Below are 25,283 nucleotides of genomic sequence, written 5' to 3'. Positions count from 1 at the left end.
CAGAGAAAACCTCGCAGGGTTGAGTGTCCTGCACACCTCGCAGAGTTAAGTGCTCTGTACACCTCTCGAATCAACTCAATATTACCATTTAAACATATCATCTCATTCTCATCATTCAACCATATAATCTCATTCTCATTATCCTCTCGAATTAATTCAATCTCATCATTCAATTATAACATCTCATTCTTATTATTCTCTATACCCATTATAGAATTTATGAAAGTTTAAAACATTAAGAAAATGGTTTAGAGGCATAAGATTTGTTTGAAAATAGTTATTAGATCTCAAATAGGGACTACAAAAGTGAAAGAGCAGAGTGGAATAGGCAAAATAGTTTAAAATCACATTTTTAGCAAAGCAGGACATTCATGCAACATAACACTAACATATATCACAATATCCAACTGCAACAATATCACATAGCACTTTTTAATTCATCAAAACTTTATTATTTTCACTCTCAATTTTATGTCAAAATACATCAATTAACTCAATATTCATACTGACCATTATTAAAGTATATCCACAACATTCAACTTTTCTTAGGGGCAAGTAACGTAAGTTTTCACATAACCTTACATAATGCCTACTCAAAACTACCACCCGTACCTTAATATCACAATTCCAAGCTTTCTTTTCCAAAATTCCACAAAGCCAAGCTTTTAATTACTTAATCTAAGACCATATTATACAATTTGGCACAATATTGAAAACTAGAATTTTCATAAATTGATGAACCAAGAGAATAAAAGGGTTTCTTACCTTTACCCACTAAAATTAGTGATGAATACCACTAAGAACATAAGCTAGAAAACTCCCATAACATCAAAATCACCAAAAATCTTCGATACCCAAACCAAAAATGCAATTTCAGCTTTGAATGAGAAACTGGGGTTGGGATTTCGAGTTACTCACCAAAATATTTAGAAAGAATTAAAGAGGAAAAGACAAACCTCGTGAGGCCGCAAACACCTCGTCAATTGGAGCCCCAACACCTCGTCAATTGGAGCCCCGTAACAAAAGTTATGGAGGTTTGAAGGTGAGGGTGTCTAAGGTTTCTCTTCTCTCTTTTCTCTCCTCTCTCTAACAGCATTTCACACCAAATGGGGGGAAATGATGCTGAACTTTCATTAAGTGTGGGTACATATATGTGTGGGTTTTGGCTTGGTATGGCTCAATTTTATTTTCTTAGCCCGTTGGCCCAATTTTAGGCTAAAACCTTTAAGATAAGCATTTTAATTTCGCACCCTAAATATTTTTATTTTTTCAAATTATAAATATTAAATATTTAATCCATTTTTTCTCTCATTTAATTTATTTGTTAGTTGTCACTTAATTATTTAATGTTTTGCGGGGTCTTACAAGAATACTCACAAGCAACAAATAAGTGGTGTACACTCTCAACATCCTTATCACACAAAACACACAAATTATTATTAGAATCAATTACACCAAACCTACTCAACATCTCTTTAGTAATAACTTTATTGACTAATAGAAACTAAGTAAAAATTTCAACTTGAGATGGAACTAACCCCCTCTAGATAGCTTTAGTAAAACTATAACTTGATATATCCTCCAGCAGTCTTTCTTCCTATAAAATCTACACAAAAAATTTAGTAGTAAATAGTATATTTTTATTAAACTTTCACACAATTATGTCTTCTCATCCTCTTGTGAATTTGACAGGTTGTAGAACACTATATAATTGACTTAGTAGATCCAATTTCCATTGATAGAGATCTCTTCTCTATTGGAAGCTCCAAACCCACTCTAATCCATACCAAAATTTACATTTATATATGGTAGATTCTTTTTGGTTTGATACCAAGAAAATTCAGAGAAAGAAAGACTTTAGAACACCACAAGTTAACCAATTATCTTCCTAAAATCTAATCATTCTTTCATCTCCTAACTCCATATACAGACCATTAATCATCTTCTCTTTTACTTGTTGCTCCTTGATCGACAGTTGACAGATGTCCTTCCATGGACCACCTCTAGTAAGGAACATCTCAGTGTATAGTATTTGATTCGGATCTAGGTTATTATATGAGCAAACAACTATTTTTCAAAGTGAGCAATCTTCTTTAGAAAACTTCCACCACCATTTAAATAGAAAAGTCATATTTCGCAACTACATCACCCACCCCAATCCTCCTAACTTCTTTGGTGCCTGTACCACTTTTCACTTGAGCAATTCTAGGTTTACCATCCTTCTTACCTCAAAACAATCTTTTCTATAACAATTAACTTCTCAGCAACCTCCTTTGGCATCTTATATAATTTAAGATAATAAACTCACAAGCTATTGAGAACATATTTTATAAGAACTAACTTATCAACTTTATTTAACACTTTAGCTTTCCATAGACTAAGATTCTCTTCAACCTTGTCAATCACCAATTTCTATATTTTCATGAGTTGTAGATTCACCCCTAAATTGATACTGATGAGCAGATAATTTTATACACTTTTTGGCATTGTTTTTATATAGTTTTTAGTATATTTTATTCACTTTTTATTATATTTTTATTATTTTTTATGCAAAAATCACATTTCTAGACTTTACTATGAGTTTGTGTATTTTTCTGTAATTTTAGGTATTTTCTGGCTGAAATTGAGGGACCTGAGCAAAAATCTGATTCAGAGGCTGAGAAAGGACTACAAATACTGTTGGATTCTGACCTTCCTGAACGCGAAATATATTTTCTGAAGCTACAGAAGCCCAATTGGCGTGCTCTCAATTGCGTTGGAAAGTAGACATCTTGGGCTTTTCAGCAATGTATAATAGTCCATACTTTGCCCAAAATTTGATGGCCCAAACTGGCGTTTAAACGCCCACCAAAAACCCTTTTCTGGAATAAAACGCCAGAACTGGAACCAAAGCTGGAGTTAAACACCCAAACTGGCACCAAAACTGGCGTTTAACTCCAAGGATGGCCTATGTACATGAAAGCTTCATAGCTTAGCCCAAACACTCACCAAGTGGGCCCCGTAAGTGGATTTCTGCACTATCCGCACTTAGTTACTCATTTTCTGTAAACCTAGGTTACTAGTTTAGTATAAAAAATAATTTTAGAGATTGATTTGGCACCTCATGACATTTTTTACATTCCTTATTGTACCTTTGACGGCATGAGTATCTAAACCCCATGGTTGGGGGTGAGGAGCTCTGCTGTGTCTCAATGAATTAATGTAATTACTACTATTTCTATTCAATCACGCTTGTTTCTGTTCTAAGATATTCACTCGTGCTTCAATATGATGAATGTGATGATTCGTGACACTCATCACCATTCTCACAATTATGAATGCGTGCCTAACAACCACTTCTGTTTTATCTGAGCTCAACGTAATCATTAGGCGACAGCTTGAGTGTGTATCTCTTGGACTCCTAATTCACGAGTTTGATTGCCTCTCCTGACAACAGAGCTTTCAAATCCGTGAGACCAGAATCTCCGTGGTAAAGGCTAGAATCAATTGGCAGCATTCCTGAGATCTGGAAAGTCTAAACCTTCTCTGTGGTATTCCGAGTAGGATCTGGGAAGGGATGACTATGACGAGCTTCAAACTCACGAATGTTGGGCGCAGTGATAGTGCGCAAAAGGATAGATGTATCCTATTCTAACACAAGTGAGAACCGACATATGATTAGCCGTGCGGAAACATACCTTGACCATTTTCACTGAGAGGACGGATGGTAGCCATTGACAACGGTGATCCACCAACATAAAGCTCACCATAGGAGGAGCCAAGTGTATTTGAAGAGGAAGGCAGTAGAAAAGCAGAAAATTCAGAGGGCAGAGTATTTCCAAAACCTCAACCTGTTCTCTATTACTGAATAACAAGTATCATCTAGTTCATGTTCTTTTATTTTATTGCAAACAAAACCCTTTTTCATTATTAATCTCCTGACTAAGAGTTACAAGATAACCATAGCTTGCTTCAAGCCGGCAATCTCCGTGGGATCGACCTTTACTCACGTAAGGTATTACTTAGACTACCCAGTGCACTTGCTGGTTAGTTGTACAAGTTGTAAAAAGTGTGATTTACAATTTCGTGCACCAGATACCAAGGTACTTCACAGGTAATTCTACCACCTTCACCCCAAAATACCACACATATACCCAGTCTAGCCCATAAATTATTAGAATCAAACTAGACTTTTCAAATTTAATACTTAATCCAGATATCAATTCAAAATACCAAAGCAGCCTCTTATAAATTCGCACAGTCTCCTCCTTAAATGGGCAGAACAAAATACTATCATCTATAAATTGGAGATGAGAAAACTCAATAATATCTATCCTTACAAATGATGGGAAAATGCTCCCATTACTAACTGTTGCTTCTATAATCCTATGCAGAACATCAACAACAAAACCAAAAAGAAAAGAAAAGAAAATAAAGGGTCTCAAACACCTTTCCATCCTGAAGGACTTCGTTGGTGACCCATTTATCAACAATGACATTAATATAGTATGTAAGACCCCAAATTTTTAGAAGTTCTATTATAAATTATTTTTTATTTAACGTAATTGAATCAAGTTTTAATAAATTGAGCTTAAATTAATTAGTACTCAGAGAATTTTATAGTAATTGAGTAAAATTCATGGTTAAAATTTAAAGTTTTAGTAGTTAAAAAAATAAGAATGTTATAGAATTTAATTTGAATAATTGAAACTTTTAGTCAATCTTATAAACTAAAAGAAAATTAATTATAGCATCTCTAGTTTTAAATTAGAGTACTTATTTAACAACTAATTAGGAAAATGATAAATAAATAATGTTCTTGAAATAATTTTAATGGATTACATTTGGTTTTTAATTACTATCCTACCCTCCAATTTTATCAAAATACCAATCCTACTCTTACTTTCATTTTCAACCCTAACCCTAAAATCCCTAATTTTCTCACTTGTTGCCTTAACCATATTATAACACGCACACACACACTCAGCCACCACCCACAAACTCAGAAAAGAAGAAGAAAAGAGGGAATGAGGAGGAAAAATAATAGAGGAGGTAGGAGAGAGAGAGAGACAGTGCCGACGAGGCTTGGTGCTGTCGCCAACATCGCCATCACTGTCGTGAGAGAGTGGAGCTCGCAGAGGAGAGAAACAAATGTGACAGCCAGAGAGAAAGAGGAAGAGACGTGATGACAAAGGGAATGGGGACCCCGTTCCGTCACTCGTAGAGCTTCCATAGTCGTCGTTGATGTTAATCGATGTCACCGTCGTTGCTGTCACAAATTGCAACAGAGAAGAGGAAAGAAGGGTCATTTCTATCGCTGCCAAGTCGTCACCCTCGAGATCATTGTCATCGCTGGTCAGGGTCAACTCTATTGCCATTGTTGTTTTGCGAAACACAATCGGAGGGAGGATGTTGTTATTACATGAGTTTGGAGGAATGATAAACCCATATTTTGTGATATATTTTGTACTTAGTTTGAGTGATTTATTCAATCCTTCACCCACTTATTCATATTAATTGCATGGTTTTACTTTTCCTTCCTTATTATGTGATGTATGTGAAAAACATGTTTCTTATGCTTTAAAATTAATTATTTTAATTATCTTTTATTGCCATTCGATGCCGTGATTCGTGTGTTAAGTAATTTAAGATATTCCAAGGCAGGAATGACATAAAGGATGAAAAGGAAACATGCGAAAATGGAAGGAAAGCTTGAAACGGAGTTGTTGAAGAAACTGCCAGCGCGAAACGGCAGTGACGCAACCGCATGGGCGACGCGGCCGCATGCCAGCGCGAAACGGCAGTGACGCGATCGCATGACTGACGCGATCACACGCCTTGAGAGAAACGCATATGACGTGGACGCATGAATGATGTGGCCGCGTGACATGGAAAACTCCAGATGACGTGACCGCGTGACCCACGCGGATGCGTGATAGAGGCCACGCACCAGAAATTGCAGAAAACAATCCCAGCATTTTCTGGAACCCTTTTCGGCCCAAATCCAAGTCCAGAAGGCATAGACCAGAAGTTATAAAGTGGGAGAATGCATCAATTCATAATCATGCTTTTGATAATTCATAATTTTAGTTTTAGATGTAGTTTTTAGAGAGAGGGGTTCTCTCCTCTCTCTTAGGATTTAGGTAGGATTTTTAGAAATTAGGATTTAATTCGACTCTTCATCAGGTTCAATATTCCCTTTATATTTATCTCTTATTTTAGATACTTTAATGCTTTTATTGGTATTTGATTTATGTTGCCCAATTGGCTTATGAACTTTTCATGTTAGGATTATACATTATTGAGATGTTTTTAGATTTGTGATTTCAATTCAGCTTTTCACACTTTTGGTCTTGGTTAAGAAATCAGTAACTCAGGAGTTATCGTAGCTCAACATAATTGATAACTGTTATCTTTGCTAATTGAACTGAACTTCAATAATCCCAACCTTTTCTTAGAAAATAAATAGGATTCGAAGGTCAAACTAATTAGTCCCTTGACTTTCCTTTGCTTTAGCAAAGGTTAACTAAGTGGAATTAAGATTCAACTTTCATTATTATTGTTAAGAATAACTAAGTCTGGACTTCCAATTTCTCATACCTTGCCAAAGGGTTTGCTTTACAGTATTTATTTATTTTAATTGCCATTTAAATTATTTGCCATATTAATTCTTCATTCTCAAACCCCAATTTACAATCTCCATAACCAATAATAAGAACATACCTCCCTGCAATTCCTTGAGAAGACAACCCGAGGTTTAATACTCGGTTATCAATTTTAAAGGGGTTTGTTACTTGTGACAACCAAAAAGTTTGCACGAAGGGATTTCTGTTGGTTTAGAATCTATATCTACAACGCGACTGTTTTTATAAAATTCTTTACTAGCAAAAATTCTAACGTCAAGGAAGCTACGAGAAAGAGAGGTTCGAGGTTGCACTCATTTCTGTCACTACTGAGCTATTGTCATCTCCCACAGCCACTGCCGGAGACTGCCTCACCGTGTTTTTGGCTGTCAGAAATGGCGCTGTCGTCCTTGGAAGCATCGTCAGAGCTACTACTACTTTGTTTCCTCATTCCTCTATAATTACAATAAGTTATTCTTGTTTCGAAACCCTTGCCATTAGTGTTCTATTATAAGTTTTATTGAGGTTGTTGTGATGTTAATGTCTCAGGGTTGAGCCACTGCAGCTGCGGTCTGGGATTGTTGCTGTCGCTGCCACATTGTTATGGCAGAGCTGTTGTGAATATTGCGACTGCCACTATCGCTGTAGCTGTTGTGTTGTTGAGTTATTTTGATAAGGTAAGGGCTTTTTCTTAAACTTATTTTACTTTGAAGAATTGTTATAAATCGATATCAATATGAAAATATATTTTAGTGATTGTGTGATTCTTATAAATTAAATTGGACTATTTTGGAGAAATAGAATTGGTTAAATGAAGATGGACATTAAAGTAATAAAATAGATTAGAAATAATGGTTGAAGCGTCTTGGTGGTGGATTAGGATCTGCACATATTTTTGTTTGTTAGTTGAAACTAAAAGATGTTGTTGATTGTGAATTGGATTGATGAACGAACACTATGGTTGAACTTTTGGTGAATATGAATGTTGAGTTTTAAGTTGATAGATTTAGTATGATTATTATGCTTTGGTACTTCAAAAGTTTGAAAGGTAAATTGGATGTTAACTGATGATGTTATTTTTAGTTTGAAATTATAGGACCAATTGACCAAGTAAAGCTCATATGTAAAATCTAATAAATTATTGGATATGATAACTAATTTAAATCAAATTTGATCTTATTAGATTAGATTAGATTTAAATTTGAAATCCCTAAAAATACTATTAAGCAAATCAGAAGTAAATCAAATCTTCCAACAAACTCTAACAGCAAAACAAACTAAAATAAAGACCTAATAAATTCGAAAATTAATAACTAATTTATATCTTCCACTGGATTTGAAAAACACTATTGGGCCTCCTGCTGTCCTGTCATAGCCCAATGAGCCTTATGAGTTGCTGCTATTTCAGCACCACTATTTTTTTTAGGATATCCAAAACCGGCATAGTATAATTCTTCTAGTATTCAGATCTTTAAATGTGACAAAATTAACATTCTACCCATTGTCTCTAATCTGACGAAAATGCCCTCTTGAACATGTATCAGTTTTGATATATTATTGCATTTCATGGTTTAAAGTTATGTTTATGAGAATTGGTAAAGTAACTTGTTCTTGATGAATGTTGAGGATTTTAGAATATATGGTATGAGGTTAGTTGAATCTAAAGAAATCTTTAATGGTGGTTATCTCTATATTTTAGGGGAGGTTATGTCAAAATTTTTTCAAGATTTCAAGTGAGAGTAATTAGCACAAACTTTTTATAAGATTTTAAACTATGCTTGAGTAAAGAGTAGTTGAGAATGGTGAATTTTCCTTAGGTCGGTTGAGGTATTACGATCCTTGAGGTTTAAGATTTTCAATTTTTATATTATGTTGAAAGAATGAAAGTTTTGTTAAATTTAGAAATGTACTAAGGACCTTAAATGAAATTTGAGTCTTAGGATGAACCTAAGCATCATTTGGGTCATTTTGAGAAAGCTTAGAAGTGAATGATATATTTTATTATATGATAACAGAGTATGACATCTGATTGAGTTTTTGAAGGTATGTGAATCCGATTGTGAATTTAAGAATAAATGAGTAAGGAATGTGATTCCTGGCATAGTGTGAACCTAATATACTAGTATTGAAAATAAAGGTCAAAGTAGGATTTTAAAATGAAAATGTCCAATATATGATTAAAGAAAATATGTTAGTTGAATTGTGATATGATTGTTTAATTAACAAGGACATGGGTTTTATCCCATTTGCGTGAAGAGATATGATTATTCAAATCGAGAATTAGTTAATGATTATTGATTACTTCCCTGGCAAGGATAGTAGTATTGTGCGGTTTGCTAAGGGCGTTGTTTTTATAGTTAATGATTTTGTCCCGCTCATAGTTTGAATCCTAAAAGTTGGAAAGACGAAGGAAATTTGTAAGAAAAAGATTCATATGACAAGCATGGATCAACTGCCGTAAGGCAATTTATGTTTTATATCTTCTTATGATAATTTTAAAACCGTCTATTGAGACCATGTTGATTGGTTCTCATCCCTCTATATCCTAATATCTTTCAGAAAACGAACAAGAAAGCCTTTACAGAGACACTACTAGAAAACTAGTTATTACAGACGGATATTTTCGACGGATTTTATCCCACTGAAATACAGACGGAATTTCAGAGGGATTTTTTTGTCGGAAAACAAAAAAATAGATTAGCATAAATTACAGACAGAAAAGAGAATTCGTCTATAATTCCATTGGAAAAATTATTTTTTTTCCGCAGAATGGTTACAGATGGATTTTAATTAAGTAGACAAAACGCACGTTTTATTAAATTATTACAGACGGAAAATTTGTCTGTAATTTAAATGAAATCCGTCGGAAATATTGAAAACCCTAGTTGAAGATTAACCCATTCACTCGCCATTCACACCATTCACACCATTCACTCGCCATTCACTTCGCCCTGCACCCCGCCACCCACAGCCACCGCAGTCTCTGCCGCCACTGCAGCCACGCAGCCCCCGCAGCCACGCAGCTCCCGCATCAGCCCTCGCAGCTCCCCGCAACCCCCACAGCCTCGCAGCCCCTCAGCGGCGCAGCCACCGCAGTCCCTACACAGACACAGCCTCCACCGCCACCGTAGAAGATCTGTCGCCGTCGGATTCCGAGCTTCTTTTCGTTCCAGATCAGCGTTTCTTTGTCAGATTCCCTTCGCGCAGCTGGTAGATCGCAAACCCTAACCTTTCTATTCGTTCGTATTTTGTATTTTTCTTCAGCTGACGCTTCTTTTGCTTGTTACTCTCTCGAGGTTGTTGATTCTGATGTTGTTGATCCATCTTTTGAGCCACTAATACTAGTAGAAGATTCCACTATATAGCTTGTAAAATCAACCATCCGGTTCTCGAGGTTGTCTTCTGCACTTGTTGAAGCTGTTAACTCTCCCTCACTTGGAAGATTCCTCGGCTGTAAGTGTCTATTTCCTTCAATCGGATGAATCTCAGCATGCTCTATGTTCTGGGTTTTTCCTCAGCATGCTCTTAATAAGTTGTTTCCTGTTGCATGCAAGTCGGCTTTCAAATGTTATCATTATAATGAAAAGGCTTGCTTGGCTTGAATGATTTCATATTCTCTTTAATGAAAAATATTTAAATAATTGATCAAAAGTTCATGATATTAATTATCATTACAAGTTACAACCGTGTGACTGATACTGGTTTGAAGTAGTTACTTACAGTGTGGAAGAATAAATAATTGGCAATGGAAAAATGGAGGATCTGTTAATTTTATTAATAAGTCCAGTCATGTCCTGTTTCATTAATTTAATCTCAAGTGTCACACATTTTCTTCAATTAGCTCTGCCCATTTCACCATAATGTTGTGAACAGCTCCTTTTTCTCCAATGTTGGATTTGGAGTATATGTATGCTTATTACTGAGTGAATCACAAAATGCCTAGCTGGGTTTTGCTGTTCATTTTTATCATGCTTAGGTGTGTTTATGTGTGCTTATATGGTTTCATGGTTTTTGTGTCTTTCAAATATCAATTTGAGGATCCATCAAATATCAATTTCTGTAGTTTCCAGTGTGACAACAGGGGATTACACATGTATATCTACGTTTGTTAAGAATGAATATTATCATTTTTATTTCGAAAATATTATTTTTTAATAAATTTATACAAATATATCATATAAAAAAAGAGCAAATGTTTTTTGTTCTTAGAAGAAAATAAAGATAACTCTGCATAAACTAATCATGGCTTTACCTTATTCATTTGCTACTACTACTAAATCTTCAGTTTTTTCAAAGCTTCACAACACTTCTTTCTTCCAACACAATCAACTACAAAGAGCAAATGTTGTTACTGTTGTAAACCGTGAATCAAAAGACTCATCAGAAGATAACATAGAACTGCAAGCAAAGGGTCCAAAGCTAGAGATAGGTTCACCTATTATTTTTACAGAGGCTCCTAAAATGATTAAGACTACTGCTTCTGTTCTATGTCTTAGGGTTAATTCTGGTTTGGTCAAGCCTGGTGATGTTGGAAGGTACTTCAAACTCTTTCATTCATCTCTGCTTCTTTTAGCTATTAATTTTCTCTTTTTATTTTTTATTTCTATGAATTGTCCAGACAAACTTTAGTTAATGATATTAGTTGGATAAAACTCTTTCTAGTGATACTGAATAATTTGAAACATACATTGAAAATAAAGCTTGTCAGAGTTTGTAGTTTAAGTTGGAGAAACAAGTAGTTAGAGTTGATAAACTAGCAGTGTAACAATTGTGAAATACTGATGAGAAACTCTTTGAAACCAGTAATTTTTAGTATTTTAACAATTATAAATTAAAATATTGGAAAAAAGTTGAAAATCAATTTTAATTTAATCAGAAACCATTCTATTTTTCAAGAATACTAAAAAATGATTTAATTTTTGTTTTAAGAGTTGGTAATTTCATTAAATTTTTACAAATATTAAAAAGGTTATTTTTTTAATTTATTTTTTAATAAACACACCCCCTCTAATCATCCATTAGCTCTCATTATATGGCTTTGGATTCTTTTCTTTTCATGTTTTTTGATGAACAGATGGCTTTGGATTCTTGTTAAGGCTAAACGGGTGTGTTATATATCTTTAATTTCCAAATCTTAAAAGGGTAATGTATGTCACACATATTTTGCATATGAGGTAGTAATGCCACTGATGTGCGAAAAACGATCGGACACAAAACTCACCGGCAAGTGCACCGGGTCGCATCAAGTAATAAAACTCACGGGAGTGAGGTCGATCCCACAGGGATTGAAGGATTGAGCAATTTTAGCTCAGTGGTTGATTTAGTCAAGCAAATAGAGTTGAGTTGTGTGATTTGTGATTGACAGAAGCTAAATTGCTTGAAATGTAAAGGGAGAAGGGCAATTGCAGTAAATCAAAGAGCAATCGAAGTAAAGAAGCTGAATCTTAAAGAACAAGTAAATGAAATTGCATAAACTTAGATTGCAAGAAATGTAAATGGCTGAAGCTTAGAGTGCAAGAAATGTAAATTGCTTAAATCATAAAAAGAATCGGAAATTGGAATTGCAGAATTTAAACAAGACAGAAATAAATTGCAACCAGCAGAAGAACTAAATATGAATTGAAGTCTAATAGATCTCAAACAGAAAGATAAAAATGCTTGTAGAATGAAAATAGAAAATGACTGATGCTAAATTGCAGCAAATTAAAAGAGGTTGTAGATCTCAGGAGTAGAAGAGACTAGAAAATAAGTCTAGATCTCAAATCCTTCCTTGATCCAATAAGAACAATTGCAAAAGAACTAAAGGAAAGTAAATTGCAGAAAGAGTAGAAGATGAAGCAGAGAATGGAAATTGAAATTCAATTATGCAAAAAATTAAAGCAAGGGATCTCAAGGTGAGATTGAAACAAAAATTCTTCAATTCTTCACCCAAGATCCAAAATAAAAAATAAAGAGTGCTCAAGCAAGAACAAGGAAGAAGAGAGATCAATTCTCCTTCCCAATTCTCTAAGAACTAAATTCCAAAGTAAAAGTTCAAAAATGAAAATGGAAGTTTTCCAGGAAAATTCAAAAGTGATTCCAAAAGTCCTAATTACATCAAACTAGCTCCTATTTATACACTTTCTATTCTTGGATTTTGGAATTTGGATGGGATTTTAATTTGGTGAAGATTTGAATTTAATTGGATTTTTAATTGATTTTTCAGCCCATGAAGAAATTGCTTCCAGGGGGATGCTCAGCTCACAAGTTGAGCTGAGCATTAAGGCTTTGTATGTGGATCCTTTTGTAGTGTGGAAGGCATCAGGGGAATGCTCAGCTCACAAGTTGAGCTGAGCATTGAGGCCTTGTGCGCACGTCCTGCGCGCATCCTGCTTCCTGGCCGTGTTATGTTTGTATGTGGTGCACCATGAGTAGTGCTCTGCTCACCAAGTGAGCTGAGCATTGACTTCTTCAAAGAGGGGTCCTTGGTTCGAAACTTGAGGAAAGCATGCGCTGGATTTTTCCTTGTGAAGGAAGTAGCGCTTCTCTCTCCTCTCTTCCTTGAGGTGCTTAGTTCGAACCTTGGAGGATGCTTTTGGCCAATTCTTGGCTTATTGAGCATGCACTTGCAACTTATTTTCTTTGAATTATTTCTTTAGTGCTCTCGATAATGCTCACTTGGTGAGCTGAGCATTGTTTTTCCTTTCCTTGTTTCTTGGCTTCAAATTGTGCTCAGCTCACAAAGTGAGCAGAGCATTGAAACATTGCTTCCTTGGAACTTTTTTTGTTGTGCTCCTTTCATGTGCCACGCTTCCTCATGTTCTTTGCCACACTTTTCTTTTCCTCGAGCCACACTTCTTAAGCCACGCTTTCTTCTTTTCTTCTTTTCTTCACCTATAAGAAATCAAAACAACAAATCAAAGTATCACCAAATTCACAAGGTTTACAAATCATTAAAAATCAATTAATTTTAGCCCAAACCTCATTATTTAGCATCAATTAAATGGTGGTTGTTTGATTTAAAGAAATCATGCATTTTCATTCCAAATCACTTACTCAGAATGCAAGAAAGTGCATAAAACCTAATGAAAATAAAGAAAAAGACTAGTGAAACTAGGCTAAGATGACTTGTCATCAGCCACTAATGTGGGTGGGTCAAATAATTATTGAGCATGTATTTATTTCATCATCACTATCTTACAAAGTAAGGATATAGATATGGCTCCAGTATGTACTGTGATAACTTTTCATTGATGAAATAGAACACATAATAGACTAACACAATATATATCAGGTCAGCAAATTGGCACATTTTATAATTATAACCCTTTTAATAATTAAGCTTTTAGATGTTTCAATTTTTAATGGAATAATTGTAGATAATTAATAGCAAATGTGGACAGGTGATGGCTTGAGAAACACTCTTTGCACCTGCTGTCTAATTTTTAAGTTTATACTAGATTAGAACTTATTCTGTGATTTGGGGTCTCTATAGGTTGAGCTTGCTTTGGATTCAAAGAATGAGCCATGGCTTTGTGTCTCTCAACGCTGATGTGCCTATATATATTTTTTTGGCAGGGTTGACATAGTCACAAGTTGATTCTGATGTTGTCGATCCATCTTTTGAGCCACTAATACTAGTAGAAGATTCCACTATATAGCTTGTAAGATCAACCATCCGGTTCTCGAGGTTGTCTTCTGCACTTGTTGAAGCTGTTAGCTCTCCCTCACTTGGAAGATTCCTCGGCTGTAAGTGTCCATTTCCCTCAATCAGATGAATCCTTTCCAAATAATTTGGTGATGTTGTGTCTTTGTCCCTCTGGTCCTTGGCTGTAAGTGTCCATTCATTCTTCACAAAGATAGTATGTTATGTATTACCCATCACTCCTTCTTTAAGCATTTTTCTTTCATTGGAGTTTATGTAAAAATAATAATAATAATAATGTATTGCTTGTTTCATTGTTTTTGTGTTTGTGTGTGTGAAAAAGGGAGAGATAAAATGGTAATGGAAGAATTGTTATTGTTAGTTACCATGAAGATATCAAGGATTACTCCACCAAGTACCGCTACTGATTGCTACTTGTTCTTCTCTTTGATTTCATGCGCTTGAAAAATCTTCATTCAGAGTTGTTGTAAACCCTAAACTCATTAGCCTTGTAGTCTGATTAGCTGAGTAGAAAACTAGAAATTGATCCTGTGGCCTCAGCCATTGTCTGAGCCCTATTCTAATGGTTGAATGTTAGTGAGACATGTACTTTATTCACGGATTCTGATGTTAAACATATCAAGTGACTTCTTATGAACTCCTTCTTCACTGTTGTTAATAATAATCTTCCAAGCTTTGCCTCATGCACCCTTTATATTTTAAACTTGCTAAATAAGTAAATATACAATTTTACACCATAAACAATATACTTCTACTAATATTCATAGATGTGATTTATTTGAAAATAAGTTCAACAGAAGACTATTTTTCCACCATTTGGTAATTTAGGGTGTTAAGAACTTAAGATCATGCATTTTCTATAAGAATGTAGTTGTCACAGGTTAGTGGATAGACTGGATTAGATTAAATTTTATTGTTAAATGTGCATTTGTGAACTATATATAATACAGGTGGGTTGGTGATGATAAATAAAGAATTTAATTTCATGAGTAAAAATTAAATAACCTCATTCTTTATTAGAAAGAGTTCATGTTGATCAAATTAGGTGAATGTGGTTTTCTTTGGTTTCTGTTACTGCCATATCTCCAATAAATGAGGTTTTGTTTATTTTAATATATATATATTATACATTGGTAATTAATTTGGTATATAATTTTTTATATTCTCAAATTTACTCAACTGATAGGCAGAACTTAGTTTATACAATTCAAACACAAAGCCAAACACCCAAAGTGAGATGGGTTTTCTGCATAGATATAATTAAATCTCTTCTCCCTTCACTACATATATATCTCTTTCCTACATATATATTTCTTCTCCCTTCACTACATAAATTAATGTATATTCGCTACCCTGTTTCAGGTGCTATCCTGTTATCAAGTCCATCTAACATTTTGTGTTCTCATATTTGTGTTCGCTCAGAGATTTTTTGTCCAATCCCTTCAACTTTTTGCTTGGAGTTAAGGTTAGTGCAATTATTGTGTTATAAACTTTATTGATTTCTAGGGTATTGTATGATAAATAAAATAGTACTTGTGTTGGGTTGTTGCTTGTATTGCATTGAAAACATTGATATGATTAAATATTGATAGGATGTTGTATGATAGATGAAATGTTGCTTGTGTTGGATGATTTATAGGTACTAAAAATATCAAATTCATAAGAAATGTCTTGGCACCATCGAGTGTGGATGTATGATAGGTTGAATCCAACAAGAGGGGGTATTAAACCTAAGTTTTATGACAAGGTTGAGGAGTTTATAGAAACAATTAGTAAGTTAGATGTTGTGAAGTCGGAAGGAAAGTGTAGATGCCTATGCGTTAAGTGTAGATGCACAAATTATAAAGAGCTGAACATTATTAAGATGCATTTGTAGGAAAAGGGGTTTATGCCAAATTATTGGATTTGGACAGAACATGGAGAGATTGACGACATAGGGATCAATCAGACGGGATTCAATAATTGTGGGGAAGGTGGTTCAGGAAGTGGTGCAAATGTGGAAGAATGTGATATGTATGACATTAGCTGAGAAGACAACTCCAGAAGGTATCATGAAATGATTTTCGATTCTGCTAGTCCAGAAGATCCTCATGTAGAGTGATGAGCGGATAATTTATACGCTTTTTGGCATTGTTTTTAGTATGTTTTTAGTATGTTCTAGTTAGTTTTTAGTATATTTTTATTAGTTTCATTGTTTTTAGTATGTTTTTGGTATGATATAGTTAGTTTTTAGTATATTTTTATTAGTTTTTAGTTAAAATTCACTTTTCTGGACTTTACTATGAGTTTGTGTGTTTTTCTGTGATTTCAGGTATTTTCTGGCTGAAATTGAGGGACTTGAGCAAAAATCTGATTTAGAGACTAAAAAAGACTGCAGATGCTGTTGGATTCTGACCTCCCTGCACTCGAATTGGATTTTCTGGAGCTACAGAAGCCCAATTGGCGCGCTCTCAACGGCGTTGGGACATCCTGGGCTTTCCAGCAATATATGATAGTCCATACTTTGCCCAAGATTTGATGGCCCAAACCGGCGTTCAAAGTCACTATCAGAATTCCCATATTAATGCAATTACTATTGTTCTTCTATTCAATTCCGCTTGTTCTTGTTCTAAGATATCACTTGTTCTTCAACTTGATGAATGTGATGATCCGTGACACTCATCATCATTCTCACCTATGAACGTGTGCCTGACAACCACCTCCGTTCTACCTTAGATTGGGTGGATATCTCTTGGATTCTTTAACCGGAATCTTCGTGGTATAAGCTAGAACTGATGGTGGCATTCAAGAGAATCCAAAAGGTCTAAACCTTGTCTGTGGTATTCTGAGTAGGATTCAATGATTGAATGACTGTGATGAGCTTCAAACTCTTGAAGGCTGGGCGTTAGTGACAGATGCAAAAAGAATCACTGAGAACCGACAGATGATTAGCCGTGCCATGACAGGGTGCGTTGAACATTTTCACTGAAAGGATGGGATGTAGCCACTGACAACAGTGAAACCCTACATACAGCTTGCCATGGAAAGGAGTAAGAAGGATTGGATGAAGACAGTAGGAAAGCAGAGAGACGGAAGGAACACAGCATCTCCATACGCTTATCTGAAATTCCCACCAATGAATTACATAAGTATCTCTATCTTTATCTTTATGTTTTATTCATCATTCATGACCATTTGAGTTTGCCTGACTAAGATTTACAAGGTGACCATAGCTTGCTTCATACCAACAATCTCTGTGGGATCGACCCTTACTCGCGTAAGGTTTATTACTTGGACGACCCAGTACACTTGCTGGTTAGTTGTGCGAAGTTGTGTTTATGCCATGGTATTGAACACCAAGTTTTTGGATTCATTACCGGGGATTATTGGAGTTGTAGTGATCACAATTTCGTCCACCATAGAGGCTAAAAACTTTTTTGATCTTCTTGAGGCAGCTCAAAAGCCTTTGTGGAAAGGTTGTGTGCACTCTCAACTATCGATAGCTGTTAGAATGCTATGCATTAAGGCCGAGGGAAACCAATTACAGGAGTCATTTAAGTAGTGGGCCACCATAATTAGGAAAATTGCTCCTGAGGGTAGTGCCATACCTAGGGATTACTATGAGGCTAAGAAGTTAGTGCAAAAGCTTGGATTGAAGGCAATCAAAATAGATTGTTGCTCAAACAATTGCATGTTGTATCGAAAAGACGATGCTGCTCTAACTAGTTGCAAGTTTTGTGAAGCACCTAGATTCAAGCCTATTTCCGATGGTGGTTGTAAGTCCAAGAGAGTTCCTGTCAGACGGATGCATTACTTACCCTTAATCCCTAGACTTCGAAGGCTTTATGCGTTAATGAGTTCAGCTCTGCACATGACGTGGCATATAAAAAACCAACGTGATGATGGCGTGATGACCCATCCGTCACATGGGGAGGCATTGAAAAGCTTTGACCGTATCCACTCTGATTTTGCTTTGGTGCCTAGAAACATTAGGTTAGGTCTTTGCTCTGATGGGTTTACCCCAAATATCCAATTTAGCAAGCCTTATTCTTGTTGGCCTGTAATTGTAATTCCATACAATCTACCTCCTGGAATGTGTATGAAAGATCCTTATTTGTTCTTGACTTGCTTAATACCTAGTCCTAATAACCCTAAAGCCAACATTGATGTATTCTTGAGACCTTTGATTGATGAATTAAATGAGTTGTGGAATCCTGGTGTTTTGACGTATGATATTGTAGAAAAGAAGAATTTCGTCTTAAAGGCAGCATTGATGTGGACTATCAATGATTTTCTGGCTTATGGGATGTTGTCTGGGTGGATGACACAAGGAAGATTGTCATGTCCTATTTGCATGGAGGATACCAAGTCTTTTACACTATCACATGGAGGCAAGGCATCATGGTTTGATTGTCATCGGAGGTTTTTGCCGACAAACCACCCTTATAGGCGCAATAAGAATGACTTCAGGAAGAATAAAATAGAAAGTGAAGAGGCTCCTACCAGATTAAGTGGTTTGGAGATTTGGCAAAGGGTTAAAGGACTTGGGAAGATATCAGATAATGGAAAGTGGATCAAATCGCGAGAGTATGGTATTACTCACAATTGGACTAAGCAAAGTGTGTTTTGGGAGTTACCTTAATGGAAGGATAACCTGGTTCGTCACTATCTTGATGTAATGCACATAGAGAAGAATGTGCTTGACAACATAATGAATACTATTATGGACATTGATAGAACTAAAGATAATGAAAAGGCTAGGTTAGACCTGGCTGAACTGTGCAAGCATCCAGATTTACATTTGCGGCATGTCGGTGATAATTGTTGGTCCAAACCTAAGGCAACTTATACTTTAACTTCTGAACAACAACAAGACATGTATTGGTGGGTGCAACAACTTAGATTTCCAGATGGTTATGCATCTAACCTTGCTAGATGTATAAGTCTTTAAAGTCTTTCCCAGGGGAGGTTTATTGGTATGAAGAGCCATGATTGTCACATTTTTATGCAGTGCTTGCTTCCAATTGCATTCAGAGAACTACCTACAAATATATGGAAGCCTCTTACCGAGTTAAGCCAGTTTTTCAAAGACTTGTGTTCAACCACTCTCAAGGTTCATGATTTAGAGGTTATGGAGCAGAATATTCCCATTATCCTTTGCAAGTTAGAAAGGATATTTCCCCCGGGATTCTTTAATGTGATGGAGCATTTGCCAACTCATCTAGCATATGAGGCACGTGTATGTGGACCTGTCCAATATAGGTGGATGTATCCATTTGAACGGGTGATAAGAGCATTCAAGCGAATAGTGAAAAATAGAGCAAGGGTTGAAGGTTCGATTTGTGAGGCTTTCTTGGGAAAGGAGACTTCAAGTTTTGTTTCTTTCTACTTTGAACCACATATCTTATCGAGGCAAACCCGTGTGGGAAGAAATGATGATGGCGGAGACACGATTAAATCCTCTTTATCAATATTTAATAGACATGGTCGCAAGTTTGGAAAAGCTAAAGATCATTGATTAGATGAACGAGATAAGGCCGCAGCTCATTTGCATATTCTACTCAATGAAAGCAAAGTTATCCCTTTCTATATGTAAGTGCCCAAATCTTTTATTAAACAGTTAATTACACTTGTTCTACTAACGAATCCCATAGCTTATAAACTCTACTCCTACTTTCATCAAGGTTTTGGAAAGAAACTTGTCCTGGAGAAAGCGATGACCGATTTCCCCCTTGGTTTGCATCATATGTAAGTGCATAAATTCGTATCATTTATTGTAAAGGTTTTTAACTAAAGATTTGCATCACATGTCACTTCTATTAAATAATTTGTTGCATGTTTCTAACTAGGTTCAAAATCAATGTAATGAAATTTTTGATCCTGGTTTGCAATCACTTTCTTGGGGTCCTTCAAACAAAGCAACAAGTTATCCAATTTATAAAGTAAATGGATATACATTTCATACCCTTGCAAGGTCAAAAGGAAAAAAAAAATCGATAACATTGGTGTGTTTGTTAAAGGTGATATAGGCAACGGGAAAAGTGATTGGTTTGGAGTATTAGAAGATATACTCAAGCTTGAATACACTGGTAGTGACTCTAATCGAGTTGTTTTGTTCAAATGTCAATGGTATGATCCAAGTCGTCCAAATGGAACACGTATTCATAATGACTACAAAATAACTGAAGTCAACCATAGTAAAAGATATCGCCACTATGATCCTTTCATTGTCGCCCAAAAAGCTAAACAAGTTTACTTCTTACCTTATCTTGGAAATTGCAAGTCTATGTGGCATGTTGTTGTAAACACTAAACCAAGAGGTCGAATTGAAATCAATCATGTACATGTAGAGGAGGATGAGGAAGAGAATGATGTAGCTTATCAAGCGGATGAGAGCAATCCTTCTAGGATTTCTGACACCGAGCCTCCTATCAGTCTTAAGTCTCCATTTGGAGAGGACCGCATTGTTGAATTGTCCAACGGCTCTAGTTTTGGGGCTAAAAAAATGATGATGATGATGTTGCAGACTTTGATGATGATATTGATTTTTAATAGGGTAATTATTTTTAGCTTGTATTGTTTTAGCTTATATTGTTCTTTACATATATTGTTCTTAATTTGTATGTCTTAGTTGTCACATAACTTAATCGTTAACTTAGATATTGTTGTTGAGAAGAAGATCAAGATATTTTAAAGAATGTGATGAAAAAAAGAAATGGCATACGTAAAAGCATAACTCTGTCCCACACTCATTAAGCTGACATGTCTAAAGCACCACTGGAATTTTTTTCTTATCCCTTTTCTGAAATTTAGGAAGCTTCATATTCTTTCTTATTGTTTTTAATCTCTTTCTTACATTTTGGTTTGAAGATTGAATCTCTCTCTTTGTTGCAGTGGCAGTAGTGAAGGAAATTCATTGGGAAGGTAAAAGGGTAGCAGTGCACGAATGAGGTGAGCCCCTTCTCTTCTGCATCCTTTACTCACTACCCCAGTTATTAATCCTCTTCCTAATCTTAATTACTCTAATTCAAGTTATTTCTAACTTATGATATCTTATCAAAATGATTTTTTTTGTATCCTTGTATAGGAATGCCTTGTGAATTGCTGAAAATTGATTCTCTTTTTTGTTTGCTTGATTTCTGTACCCATCCATCTGCTCTGCACCCTCTCTAAACAAGTGTATCTATGCTCTACACCCTCTTTATGCTTAATATTTTTACTTATATTCTGTAGATAGTAACAATAATAATAAGAAATTAAGAAAGCATGTGAAGCTAGCCAGGGATGCATATGTAATTGGTAACTAAGTGCAATTATATATAACAGCTAAGAGTGCCATATTAGCACATTTGAATTGTACGTGTCAATAGCAAATAATGTTCATCACCGAATAGGAGATGGGACCTAATAATATAAATTAGCTAGAGTGTGTAGCTTACTGAACTAGATGAAAAAGGCAAAATATAAATTAATGACTGTTGGATTGTAGTTGAAACTGGATTAGTTAATTTTAATTAGAAATCTTTGGTACGACTGTAATAATAAGAGATCTTTTGTTATGTGCATGTATTTGGCTCAAATGGTCAATGTCCAACAAAATTTAACAGTTAAAGTTAAAGATTATATGTGCATGAAGTATATTATGGTTATATTTTGTTTTCCTCTCAGAACAGAATCAGATGAAAATTTATCTTGCTGTCAATTGTATTCTATCAACCTTTTGAGTTTTGTGCATAATAGTCTTTTAATATATATGTAGGTCATTTCTCCTCGGGTCAAGGGTAAAGGTGTCAAGGGTCATAGAAGTTCTTGCACCACTGCCGCAGCCGCTATTTCAACCACCTCTACCTCTTCTGGGACTTCAATTGTGCCAGATTTTCAGTCAGGATCACTTAGCCAGCAACCGTATATGATGGTACCTAATCCAGGCTACACGGGTTTTCCTCCATCAAGTTGGCCTACTCCAGGATGTATGGGTCCCCCTCCTCCACCCCCTCCTCCAATTTCGATTCCTCCTCTGCTTCGCAATTCCAGTCTATTAGTTGATTCAGAGACACCTGGAAGCTCTAGTACATCTCCTCCATCAGAGACTGCATCGGTTCCTAATATTGTCACAAAAGAAAGATTAGTTGACAAGGTAAAATTTGGATCTCTCAATAATTAAAATAGCAGCTTCTAGTGGATTTCTCATACTGCATTACCTATTTCTCTTATTACTCTTCTACACAATTTTTACATACTGCATTACCTATTCCTCTTATTACTCTTTCAGCAAGCAATACTAATCACTCTTCTTCTTTTACTACTCCTAATCTAAATGTGTTTGCTACTATATTTTAATTTCAAATTAAAGTGCTAATGACTTAAAACTATTTTTTTAGTTTCCTAACTTGTCAATTCTTTATGAAATTATCAGTTGGTTACCTTTCCCTCCTGGTTCTCAGAAGATTACAGAAATCATCAAGAAACGATATGATAAACCATACAAAAAGTTTGGAGATGTCCCTCTTCCGACAAAGAAGCTTTGGTTTAAGGAGTGGAAGGTAAAAGTGTTGTTTTGAATAAAATTATTTTGGATTGAATATTGTTCATGTGATTTGAATCTTATAAGTAGCAACTTGATGAGTATGTGCAAAGCCACTTTCTTATTGATGATGATGATGATGAGTTTTTCTAAAGGGCTTTCAAGTATAGGACAAGTAAGCGATTTAGCCAAATGATGTCAGATATTCGTGAAGGTGTGGATACAACCCACGAATGGCTAATTCCTGCTTACAAAAAGGTGTTAGAAAGGTATTGGGAAACAGATGAGAAATGGAAAAATATAAGAAAAAAAGCAAGAGAGAATCGAGCATCACTCTTAGGTGGTTCTGTCCATTGCGGTGGTTCTATTCCATTGAGCTCAACTATAGAGAGGATGGTAACATAATTTAAGTGGCTTTAGATCTTATTTAATAGACATCTATTTATGTAAAATTTTTCTTATTTTGTATTTTATGTGGAACAGAAGAAGCAGTTGGGCCGTACACCAACCCACGAGGAGGTCTTCAAAGAAACCCACACACTTAAAAGTGATAAGTCTAAATGGGTGGACAAGCACTCTCAAGACACTCATGTGAAATATAGCACAAATACTCCTCCTATGTCAAAATTATTAACTAATTTCTAGCTGTCTGGCATTAACATTACTGTATTTAGTGGTCCTAACTATGTTCAACATTATTATTATTATTATTCAGCTTTGTGCTTTGTGATTTTATAGTTGGTTTCTTTTCTTCCAAGTTTCTGTAGTCTAAGCCCTTTGACGCATCTCCTTATATAGGGTCTATTCAATTATTCACAATTTGATTCCATAGACCAACTTAAGAGATAATACAGTTCACCAATCTTAATCTTGTGTAGAAAGCATGTGAAGCATGCATTATTCTCTTGGAATATGGTAAGCTTGTCCCATCTCTGCCTAACATGTGAAACTTTTGCATCAAATTATTCAAAGTGAAATGGTTTTTGAAACTCTGAAGTTTATTATCTGGCATGTCCCCATTACTCATCACCTAATGTGTATATAATATAATCCATGCTTCTTCAGAGATTGTCTCAAAATCATGAGGTTGGAACTGTGCAACATGGATTAAATTACTTATCTTTGCAAAGTTAAGATCCACATTTTGTGATATGAAGAATGGTTTAATATGTGACAGATAAGTTTATTGAGAATAAGAAAACATACTGATGAGCAGATTAGTAGCAGTAGAGTAATTTTTAAGTGTGTCCACGAATAACATGTAGTGTTCATGTTTCCCCTTCCTATTATCAGAATCTCCTTCATCATGTAGTATTAATCTTGTTTTTGCTTTTAGCATATCATAAAGAATGTTGATACTAATATTTAGCTCAATATTCTTGAGACTATTAAACTATTCTTGCTGTTTGTTATATATGATCATGTATGTTTGTGAAGATTTCTTGTGAAAATTCAGCCTCATTTTTGCTTATGACTATTATTGGAGTTTTCTATTGTTTGAATTTAAATATATACAATTTAATTAGAAAAGTTTTGTGCAAAATCTAAAAGTTTTCTATTAATTAATATGCATGGCTATTTGTCTGAATAATAATAATATAATTGAGATAATCATTGTGCAACAGGAGAAGTTTATAAAAAAGTTGGCAGAAGTTCAGGCTCAACATGCCGAGGCTCAAGCACAGGGAATAGAGCTACAACCAATTGATGAAGACTTGATTTGGGAGGAAGTGTGTGGTGGGCAAAAGAAGAATCGAGTTTACAGAAAAGGGTCATTCTTTTCTAGCTCTATCAAGTCTGGAACCACTTCTATCAATTCTGTATTTGGAAGAGCACCAAGAAATCAAAATTATGTTCCTAATTTGCGAGAACAGATTCATAATCTCAATGAAGAGCTTTTTCAGCGTGTTACTCAGCAAACAGATGAGCGTATTAGTAAGTTGTTAGATACACGCTTGGCTCCTTTGGAAAAGACTCAAAAGTAATTAGAAAAGTTGGAACGGGCAATTGGAAAGGCCAGGAAGGAAAAGCTGAAACAGAAGAGATGGAATGAGGCTTATGTTAGCTATTATGAGAAGGTTAGAGCGTCAAGTAGTTCTAGTGCAGTTCCACTACCACCGCCACCGCCGCCACCCTCAATGTCTTCGGATGAGGGCTATGATGATGATGAGGATGTAGATGACACTGAAGAGTATAGCTAATAGTTTTAGTATGGTTGAACAATATACTAGGAATTATAGTTGATGATCAATACATTTTGTTTATGTTTTGAATTATATTGACTTGCTTGTTTATAATACTTTTCTTTTAGTTTGATAATACGATGAATTTGTTTATGTTTTGAAATATTATAAATATTCAAATATAAATTAGACAAAAATTTGTATTAAATTTATATTTATTTTGTATGAAAACAAGTTTATTTTGTAATTTGAAAAAGTAAAAAAAAATTCTATTTTACCTTACAGACGGATTTACAGACGGATTTTCTGTCTGTAATCATGATTTTCCAAAGTTTAAATTACAGATGGAA

General features: G+C 35.1%; 3 protein-coding genes across 3 annotated transcripts; all 3 read left to right on the top strand.

The window, feature by feature from the left end:
* The first annotated feature begins 10,805 nt into the window (after positions 1–10,805).
* On the top strand, positions 10,806–14,318 carry LOC127746808 (protein CHLORORESPIRATORY REDUCTION 42, chloroplastic-like). Its single transcript, XM_052261223.1, has 2 exons — positions 10,806–11,137; positions 14,160–14,318. The coding sequence occupies exons 1-2, from the start codon at positions 10,845–10,847 to the stop codon at positions 14,179–14,181; spliced, it is 315 nt and encodes a 104-aa protein (XP_052117183.1). The 5' UTR covers positions 10,806–10,844; the 3' UTR covers positions 14,182–14,318.
* Positions 14,319–17,917: 3,599 nt separating this feature from the next.
* On the top strand, positions 17,918–19,744 carry LOC127746636 (uncharacterized). Its single transcript, XM_052260527.1, has 3 exons — positions 17,918–18,818; positions 18,915–19,066; positions 19,238–19,744. The coding sequence occupies exons 1-3, from the start codon at positions 17,918–17,920 to the stop codon at positions 19,742–19,744; spliced, it is 1,560 nt and encodes a 519-aa protein (XP_052116487.1).
* Positions 19,745–22,925: 3,181 nt separating this feature from the next.
* LOC110279995 (uncharacterized) lies at positions 22,926–24,998 on the top strand. The gene is made up of 4 exons (XM_052261183.1): positions 22,926–23,146; positions 23,234–23,341; positions 24,376–24,521; positions 24,625–24,998. The coding sequence occupies exons 1-4, from the start codon at positions 22,943–22,945 to the stop codon at positions 24,695–24,697; spliced, it is 531 nt and encodes a 176-aa protein (XP_052117143.1). The 5' UTR covers positions 22,926–22,942; the 3' UTR covers positions 24,698–24,998.
* The last annotated feature ends 285 nt before the right edge of the window (positions 24,999–25,283 follow it).

The sequence above is a fragment of the Arachis duranensis genome, chromosome 4, assembly GCF_000817695.3.
Source record: "Arachis duranensis cultivar V14167 chromosome 4, aradu.V14167.gnm2.J7QH, whole genome shotgun sequence".
Classification (NCBI taxonomy): Eukaryota; Viridiplantae; Streptophyta; class Magnoliopsida; order Fabales; family Fabaceae; genus Arachis; species Arachis duranensis.
Note: the sequence above shows the minus strand (reverse complement) of the source record. Positions and strands in the feature narration are given on the sequence as shown.